This window comes from Taeniopygia guttata, chromosome 1A, assembly GCF_048771995.1.
Source record: "Taeniopygia guttata chromosome 1A, bTaeGut7.mat, whole genome shotgun sequence".
In the NCBI taxonomy this organism is placed as follows: domain Eukaryota; kingdom Metazoa; phylum Chordata; class Aves; order Passeriformes; family Estrildidae; genus Taeniopygia; species Taeniopygia guttata.
The window spans coordinates 21,254,458-21,264,390 of NC_133025.1; the positions used below are offsets into that span (position 1 = coordinate 21,254,458).

The 9,933-nt window shown below is 40.1% G+C and overlaps 1 protein-coding gene across 1 annotated transcript; it reads right to left on the reverse strand.

The window, feature by feature from the left end:
- Positions 1–3,567: 3,567 nt before the first annotated feature.
- LOC100227026 (hyaluronidase-4) lies at positions 3,568–7,694 on the reverse strand. The gene is given in 7 exon segments (XM_072923952.1): positions 3,568–3,744; positions 4,856–4,935; positions 6,935–7,079; positions 7,081–7,337; positions 7,340–7,416; positions 7,418–7,551; positions 7,668–7,694. Coding segments are annotated over 7 exon segments (897 nt in total).
- Between the last annotated feature and the right edge of the window lie 2,239 nt (positions 7,695–9,933).

The following is a 9,933-nucleotide window of genomic DNA, read 5'->3' on the forward strand; positions in this document are numbered from 1 at the left end:
AATCCTGAATAAGGCAGGATGGTTGGGATGAAGACTGTCTACCCTGGATCAGAATTGCTGATTTAATTTGTAACACTAACTGAACCTTGCTGTCACATGGATCTGTACCTCCTAACTGGCTGAACATACAGATGGGGTTAACTTGATTGGATCTACATGAAGAAACAAGGCCATTAATTTTACAGACACTTCATGGTATAACAGCAGCCAGGTGCCAGCATCAAACATCTGTCCTTTTCCAGGATGAGAAGAAACAGAAGAGAAACAAGAGATCTTCGTTACCAAAAGCTGGTGGGAAATGTCACAGTGCCAGAGAAATACTAAAAATGAATGTTCCAAATAACCTGAAATTCAGAATTAATTACAGATTTCTCATTTCAGAGTGACTCATAGAAAAGCCTGTGAGGGTGATCAGCAGGTAATTATGTCAGAGCAGCTTTCCTTCTCATTCCCGTCTACAAAATCATTTCAATAACCTTGGTTGCCTCGGCTAAAAGATTCATTGTGCTGAAAAGTGTACATGGTTTCAATTATTAGTGAGATACTAGCATATTTGTATCTGTTTGTTAATTTTTTTTTTGGGAGGCACCCCAGTTTGATTTTGGGTCTACTGAAACCAAGGGAGCTTACTATTGACTTCCTATAGCTTTGGGTCAGAGCATCAAAAGCACTAAGAGGGCCCTGTGCTTATCACCTGCCCTCTATTATTTTAATTTAATTATTTTCATGTGTTATTTCCACTTGATATTGCTAAGAATTGCTAAGTCTCACAAACATGAAAGAAAGAATCACAGTTTATACTATAACAGGAAAAAAGTATGTTTACTATATTTAAGAGCACCCATTCTCGTGGATGTAGAGAGATTGCTTAATTTTATCACTGTCACTTGGTACGTATAATAACACAAATTGAACTTCAATCCACTGTAGGAAAAAAGTGTACATCTAGAATAATTTTTTTCCACTGTCAATTTTATTACAACACATTGTAATAAAAATGTGGGATGTTCCACATCCCACATTGCAACAGTTTTAACCATGCAGCTGCTGAGAGCTCAGGTGCAGATTTTCAGGCCTGCTTAGGTATCTACCTTGTACTATAAAATAATTTGTCACTGTAATGGTAATGTTTTGTATGTCTGAATCTTAGGGACATAGGCACCAAGAGAAACTCATGATGTGAAGTTTAATGGATCTAATTCTTCACAGGATGCTCCATGATGGTTCGATCCCAGGAAGGAAATGTGCAAATGACAGAACATTGGTTAAAGATAGCAAAATGTAGCCAACAGGAAACACAAAGAGAGGAAAGCAGAAGTCCAAAAATTGTAAAATTAGAAATCAGAAGTGCTGTTCACAGGAGAACAGAAGTGAGAGGATTTGATTTTAGAAGTGCAGCTGGCACAAATGTATGCAAACATATCTCCCATAGCCTGTGCTGGGCCTCAAAAGGAGAGGGCTGCTAGCAGAGGAGTCAGAAGGACACCTGGGTCAGCTTTCCCCATGAGAACAGACCATGTCTGTGGGGTTTGCGCAGCATCTCTTCACTGTGCCATCCTGCCCATCCTCTCACACTACAGATCCCAGCTACCTGAGCCTCACAAAATCATCTGGCCTGCCAAGACTGCTGAGATATAAACCTGCTAAAGCCCGCTGGTACCTAAAAGTCGCACTTCTAGTTTAGTTGACCCACTTCAGTGGATATATTTGGTGGGGGAAATCTGGGACTGCATAGCTAGATAGACATTTGTGCAAGATGCACTAATGTATTAGAGACAATTGCAAATTTAACATATTCACAGAAGATTTTATAAAATTCTGTGTCACTACCCTATTGTTCAGTTACTGTGAGTGTGACTATCTTTCTGTAGATGTGACCTTAATGAAGACAGCAAGAAGAGTCAATGTAACATCTAATTCAATGTCACTCAGAAAACATTTAAACATTTTGTTTCCTACTAACATGTTCTTCAGTCCTACAGCACAAGCAAAATGTCAAATGAATCATTTTTACACCCTTCCTTTGAAAAATCCACCACAATCATACTCAGATTTTTTAAAAACTGCATTTGTCTGAGAAAGCCATTCCAGAAAAAAAAAAAAAAAGTCTCTAGTTTTCTTCACTATAAAGATATGCTTCAGAGAAATTTTGCCAGATAGCTTTCATTTATTTTTTGAAAATAAATAGCCTGAATTAAGTTTGTTTTCTTTTAAAGAATGATCATTGTAAAGTTGATTAATTTCTTATTGGCTGTAGTTTTGTCACAGTCTAAATGGGATCTAAAATATTTCTTTCAACAATGGAATACTGTTAAAAAATAATGGAGGTTCTACTCACTTGCCTTCACGAGCTCTATTAACATAATGTTTGTTCAATGCAAAATTGCTTTTCTAACATAGTTATTACGGCAATAACTCACTGAGGATATATGAGGATAATAACCTATGTTTAAAGAAGGAAAAGCTGCTAAGAGGTGCAAATTCACAAAGGTCAAAACCTGATGGGATCTTTAAGGTTCTGAAATAAAAAGAAATAATAGGAGCAGGTGGGAGTTGGATTTTATGTTGCAAATGTTTGCCTGGATCAAACAGAAGAAAAAGCAGGGAGCTCAGCACAAGTCTCACTGATCCCTGTTTTTCCTATATCTATTTGTGTATTTTTTTATCCAGCTACACATATTATAATACAAAGTCATATATAATACTCCTGCTTCTGGCACTACTTAATAATTTTATTTTAAATAGTTATGGCTTTAAAAAAACACAGTGAGACAATTTGTTTAGGACCAGAATATATGTATTCTTCTCTCAGTATATATACTAATATACTAATACTTTTTCTTCTCAGCTCCTGACTGTTTAATTCCTCTTTATCTTCTAGAAGGCTCAAAGCATGAACACATTTGTCACATTGACCATGAAAGAGGAAAACATGAACTTTAATTCACTCAAATGGAAAAGAAACTAGGAATGTCCTTTCATCATTCATTTTCTGGGAGGATGGTCTATCCAATATGACTTCCAGTATGATATGGGTAGAATCTTCCTGTCTTTACAAAGGAGAAAAGTGACCTTATGCTGTTTTATTCAGAAGCAGCAGTTTTCTGCTGCCCTGGTGGTACCTGTCAGCTGAGCAGAAACCAGGCTTCTAGACTGCTAAACAGCCTAATCTCAGAAAATACGATCAAGGGCCAGGCACATTCCTGAGATCTGTGCATTTTTGACTCAGCCTCCAATGGGCTCCATTCTCTCTCTTTGCTTTATGGGCATTAAATCTCAGGGCACAGCTGCAGGGTTTGGATTTTGTGTGGGACAATGGCACATTCAGCCCCCAGCTGCAGAGCCTGTGAAACTAAGCAGTACTTAGAGAAGATGACTGCAAATCTGGGGAAGACAAAGTCTGCAGAGCTCCCTGGATGGTCCTCAACAACTTTAACTTCATCACAGCCAGTTCCTTCACAGCACTGGCCACAGTGGCAGACAAGGTCTCTGCCCTTATTTCCAGATCTTCATTTGATGTTTCTCCTCTCACAAGAAATCCTTGGTTCTCCAAGAAGAAGGAAGGTCTTAAAGGAAGATCTTAAAATTTAGGTGTAGATATGTTGAGGCTCTCCAGGTCCTTTGCACACATGATATATTGTCCTGACAAGGATGCCTCCTTCATACCTCAGCTACTGCTGTGACATTGATAATGCAGGGCTCAAGTTCAGAATCAATGAATTTTTACACTTCTCTGCAGTTGCTCTGGAAATGGTAGAAATTTTAGCTAATATGAGACTACCTACCTAATTTTTTCCTTTTGCATTCTAAAATATATGCAATATATAAGGAGCCTGCATTAATTAATTCATCCATATAACATAAATTTCACTAATTTAAAGGATTATTCTGAATGTTTATACAGAAAAATATAATCCTATTGAGGAGCAAATTACTTCAGCAACTTGCATTCTCCAGGGAACACCAATGTGTAGATCTTTCAAGAAGCCATGATATATACTAGAAAAGCAGGTGATGTCAGCGTGGCTGTGTGGCAAAACTGTGCATGTCTGGAGCTGATGCAGATGCTCCAGAAGGTTGCCTTTGTCACTTACTAGGGTGGAAGGAAATTCACTCTCCTATTCATATTGATTCTGACAGAGACCACATCCAAATGTTTAAAAAAATTGGCTGAAGTAATTGAATTTGCTGAGGGCAACTGAACACTTATTTTCAGCCATTCATTCTCATGCTGACTGGGTTTTCTATACTATCTGCCAGGAGAAAAACAGCCCAGAACATCCATTTCACATAGCTTTAAGGGAAAAGTCTTTTTTTACGACAAAGCTTGATATGTGGCTTTCTGAAAACTCCAGGACATGTCAGAGTCTCAAAAATCAATCTTTGATTTTATGTGGCTAGGTCTGATATGTAGTACAAAACCTCTCCATCTGATCTTAACAGCCTGCTTTATTTTTCTTGCCCACAGACAAGGACAGTTCTCATAACCTAACAAATTGCACCACCACTAGACCTTGTCTGGTGTGCTAATCATGCTCTAGATAATGTCCTAGTGTTTTATCCACCTGGAAGGGGATTTGACAAGGATGATAACTACTGAGGAACAGTCTTCCAAAATACCTGGTATTAGCCATTGGCTTCCTACTACTGGTTGCCTATGAGCCTCACAAGAGGCTTGTTAGGCCAGGAAGAGCTGACCACATTCCATGTTGTCCTGACTGGAGATCAGCAAATGCTGGTTAACTGCTCAGCTCTGCTGGTGCCAAGTACTCAGGACTGGTGCAGTCAGATACTCCCTATTAACAGGGTAAAATGAGCATCTTACACAATGCATTTAAGTCAGGCTAAGGTTTACCTCTAAAGAAGTTAAATTCATATCTCACCAAATAACGCCTGTAGCTCCCAGGGCATTCTCTCCAACAGTGTTAAAAAGATCTTGCTACAGTGAAAAGAGTAAAGATATCATTGTCAGGTTAATTCAGCATCTCACAGCCTTTCTAAAGTAACCCAGTAGTATGTTATGAGGCTGTCTCCCAGGCTAAGGCTTCATTTTGGTCCCTATGAGGTATATTTTATTCTGGCTAAAGGTTTGCTGTCTAGACTACAATGAGTATTAAACTGAAGTTGGAAACTCAGGTAATACCTGAGATGTTGGTAATAAGGAAGTGAAAAAATTGGGAGGGGAAAAAAGGCGTTTTAATCCACTTTGATGAAAAAAATTATTGACAGTTATTTGACAACTCATCAATTACTAGAAGCAACTTAAATCATTTCATTGATGTGAGATTTTTTGTACAAAAATTTCCCAAAACATTTTCTCAGTTCTTTTTGTCTATAAGGGGAAGGAGAGAGCCATTTTGCCATTTCAGTCAGTTGTTTTCCAGTCCCTCTCCAATTTGAAAGCTGTGATTTCAAAGGCATGCATTTTTCTTGCTGTTTTCTCTAGGAGCTCACTCAAATTCTTATAAAAACCTAGAAAAAGCAACTGTAAATAGGCCCACACTATAGGAGGGAAATATCAGCATTGTGCTACCTTAAATAAAAGAGAAAATGCAACACTTGGCAAATTTTAGGAATTTGAGTTACAATATTCTTTCAAGTTTGCATTCTTTCATATTTGGTTGCTAGGATATGTCTTGCACTGTCCTGCTCATAGAGCAGGCTGTAAGGAGAAGGCATTTCATGCTTGGATATTTATCCTTAATTTGAAACATGACTAAGGATCAGCAAGTTAATTACTATTCCATAAGCACAGAATTTGAAAGACCATTGATAAGCAAGTGAGTACCTAGACAACATCACTGATTTATAGAAGTTTGAGGGCCAAAGTACATCAAGAAATGACTTGATGTGAACGTTGCCTGAAGGAAAAAAGAAGCAGGACCTGGACATAAAATGGCAAAGAGGGTGCAGCAGTTATTGATGTGTCTATCCTCTCCTTGCAAAGCTAAGGAAGGGTAAAACCACCAAGGCAGGCGTCTCCATCTCCTTTAATGTCTTCAAGACCAAGAGAAGTGAAGCCCCTTGCTGGGAAGTGCAGTGGATGAGTAATGGCAGTGATACAGGAGTAGTGAGGTCTAATAGAAGAGGGAGTTAATGCTCCTTGTCAGACAGGGTGCCAACTTCAGATTCAGTACCTGGGATGAAAATTCAAACATAGCCTTCAAAAGTAAATACAACTCATGTGCTAAACTCTGAAACAGAGGAACTGGGGTCTGCTGGTAGTGCAGTCACTCTCTACAGGTGAGAACAGAACCAGAGCAGTGACAGATAAATCATGCTGCTTTTTCACAGGAATTCTACTGCCCTCATCCAGGTTCTGGGAGGATGTCCAGAATCACATTAGAAAAGGATAATGGTCTTATCTCAAAAATACTGTAATGTGTACAGTTCAGCTGATGTGAGCAGTACTCCTCTGTTCTGGGGCCCGGACCAACATAGGTATTATGGGACTTAATTATATGGTTTTGAGGTGAAGGCATGCAGAAAGACTGTTGGTTCCAATTTTCCATTCTTATGTACACAGAACAAGTTGCTAACATCTCTGTCTCAGTTTCTCTTCTAAAAAAAAAGGCAGGTGTCTGGGGATTAGTGATTGCATAGCTGAACAGAAGAAAGTACATGAGGGAGGATTAATGTATTAACAGCTCCTAAGTATGACATCAAATTTCTGAACTTCTTTTAATCCATTCAAATGATTGAGTACAGCCTTGCTTGAGTACAGCCTAGTTAGGAATCAAAGCAAAAAAAAAAAAAAAAAAAAAAAAAGATATTCAAGGCTGTGTTTTTTCTTCAGAACATTGCGCTCTTTAAAGCATGTGGATAATTAGCATGAACCAGCAGAGCTGGCCCAAGTAGGAGGTTTTCCATCCTGATGCACCATCTGCAAGAATGGTTAAAGGACAAATGCAGCCTACATTGTTCCAGCAAAAACTTCCAAAAGAGAGAACTAATACAGGCTCCTCTCGACAGCCTAGTCAGGTATACACAAATGCAGGCAAAGCATAGTCTTGGGATGCCATGGAGGAAATTCCTATGAATTCATTCAACCTAAATTGAGAGAAGTACAAAATGTTTTTTACTGTTTCCAAGGGGTCTCTATATGTCAGTGGAAAGATACAGGGCTGCAAAGCTATCTCAGAGACAGGAAAATTCATTGTTCCTCAAAACTTCACTCTTTGGGCAAGAACCAGTGTAATTCTAATAATGGAAACTGTAATTATGACAGTCAGGGTATAAGTAGCATTCCCACTGGCCCTTTGGTTTGCTTTCCATTCCTAAAGCAATTGTTTCCTTCACAAAAGGTTTTGCACTTTCTTCAAAGGAAACGTATAACATTCAATGTCATTTGCTGAAATATCCCCTTCCATTTCAGTTATGAGTTTCCTGGACTTTCCTCTGTAGGTATCTTTTGCACCACACACAGTTGCAGGCCCACTGAGGTCTCCAGTGTGCACAATCTGTGACAGCTACCCCAGTGAAGACCTCAGCTGGGATCTAATAGTTAATGCCATGCCTTTTTTTTTTTTTTTTTCTGAATGGGTTTGAAAACTGAAGTTTTAGGGTACACCACCATTAATATGGACTTCCTGTGATGTGCCTGCTTTCTTGTTTTAGCTAGGGAACTTCAAACCATATAGAACATTTTCAGGTTAAGTACATTGTACCTCAGGAAGCACAGTTTTGTCAGGCATTCCCGGAGTCTTGAAAGACTTTCTCTCCCAAACTGGTGGTCAGGCTGATTTCAAATCAAGAGAAGTTCAGATGAGTGGTATGTGCAGCCATGCCAGGGGCTGCAAGGTGACCAATGCATTTAGTGTTCCATTTCCAGGAAGTATTTTCCCAACTTAAGAGATGACATTGAGCAGATCTCCCAGTTTTGTCTCTAGAACATAAAAAAAGAGCTATTAGTATTTATTCCAATTCTAAGGCACCTACCATGCTAACACTGAAGAAACAAGATGAGCACAATCTAACCCAAAAAAAGGGGGGAAATTTCCAGCCAAAGTAAATTGGTCTAAGTCTAGAAGCCATCCTACTGCAGTTATTTTCTCATCAATTCACCAAGGGTGTTGCCATCACTTCAGTGGACCCCAGGGTATCTTAGTGGCTGTTGCAGTGGAAAGCCTGATGAAGACATGGCTTCCTCATCACTCATGCTTTCTCAACAACAACCAGAGTAACTCTGAAATCAAATCTTGGCTTTATCACTGTCTTCACAATTTCATGAGCATCCCCGGCCTCTCTACGCAATGCCAGCCAGAGATAACCCAAATAGCTTTAAACAAGCACACATATTTCATTGTCATTGTGCAGTACCATAAAGGGATCCAAGTTCAAACCCTTGATAGCAAAAAAGCAGATACAAGAACACTTGTCCTGAGCTATTTATTAGCCTGCCTACACTATCACATGCAGCAAGTGCCTTCCAGACCATGCCTGATATCTCTGCACAGCACTGCAGTGTACAATGTGGACTTTGTAGCTAAGGTCTGTGCCACTACTATGGGCAACATCATTAATCACAAGGTCCCTACAGCAAAACCAATATATTTATATGTAAGAGAGAGAGAGTGGTATCATTTTCCAGCTTCAAGATCTCCCCTGCATTCAAAACCCTGGGAAAATCCCACAGACCTGTAAAATCAACCATCATGGATTTGTATTTGAGCTCTATTGTTGTTCTTCTTTCTTAGTCCTAGCCTACTTTTTTATTTCTCCTGGGATTGTGACCTACTGGAGATGAGGAACGTGGGTGTCATATGGGCAGCCAGGCTGTTACATAGATGCTGCTGGGGATAGTGTAGCTATGCTATCCTTCCTTTCTATCAAAACAGAAAAACAGTGAGGAGTATCTATGCACCTGAAGTACGTTTATGGGCCTCCCCAGTCCCCCATTTTTCTGTTATTTTAGGGTAAGCCTAGCATAACTTAATTTCATCAAAATCATCATCATCCAAGGTAACCAACCTAGGTATTTTTAATAAGCCTTTGGTGCTTTTAAGATATAATCTTCTAACAGTCTGAGGCACCAGATTGTTTTGCAGCACACAAGGTGTGCCTGTTCCTCCTGTTGACCAGGCAGGCCATACACAGGACCAATGCAAAATGGAGCAGATGCTGCAGAACTCAAAATTTTGTCAGACAGTCTTACCCCATGAGACTCACAGTACATAGCAAACCCAGGTTTTCAAACTCAATACCCACATTTCCACAGGTGCCATGGCAGCATTACTGAGCCTTTTAGAAAACGGTGTTAAAGAAAATTAGCCTGATTGTCCCTCAGAAAGCATGTACTAGTACTCACACTTGGCAAAGCCACTCAGGGCTTGTCAGCATTAGGGAGGCCAAACTGAATTTCTCACCACAAGGCTGCACAGCCAAAACTGGAAGATTATGAGTTTGCTCTTTTGAGGAGACACCCAACAAAAGGACCACCTTTAGAAAATCAGGCTGCCCCATAGCTGCAGAGAGATGGAGAAAAGGGACAGTGACCTCCTGCCAGCCCAGCAGCCCTGCTCCTTACACCAGCCCATGTCTGGGATTATCATACATTTCTGGCTTTCCAGGAGGGTTCCATGGAGGCTGCAGCACTGCTGATGAGCAGCTTTGGCAACAAAAAAAAAAAAACAAACCAAAAAACAGATGGAAAATGCAGACCTTGCTGTGCTGGGGCACTATTGCTGAGCACTGCTCTTGCAGTTCACAGAAAATCTGAGCTGTAAAAAAAATCTGCCAGAGGGCAGCAAATCCCTACAATTGCTTGTTTTCCACATTGTGATTCTAAACTGCAGCGAGTTTCCCTGCAATACCACCCTCTGCTTCCCCTTGTAACAGACTGGGCTAGGGAGGTGCCACCAGCTGTGCTGAGCACATCCCCAGGTGAGTGACATGCGGTTCCAGGGAGCACCGCTGTCACTTGGCACAAGCGCG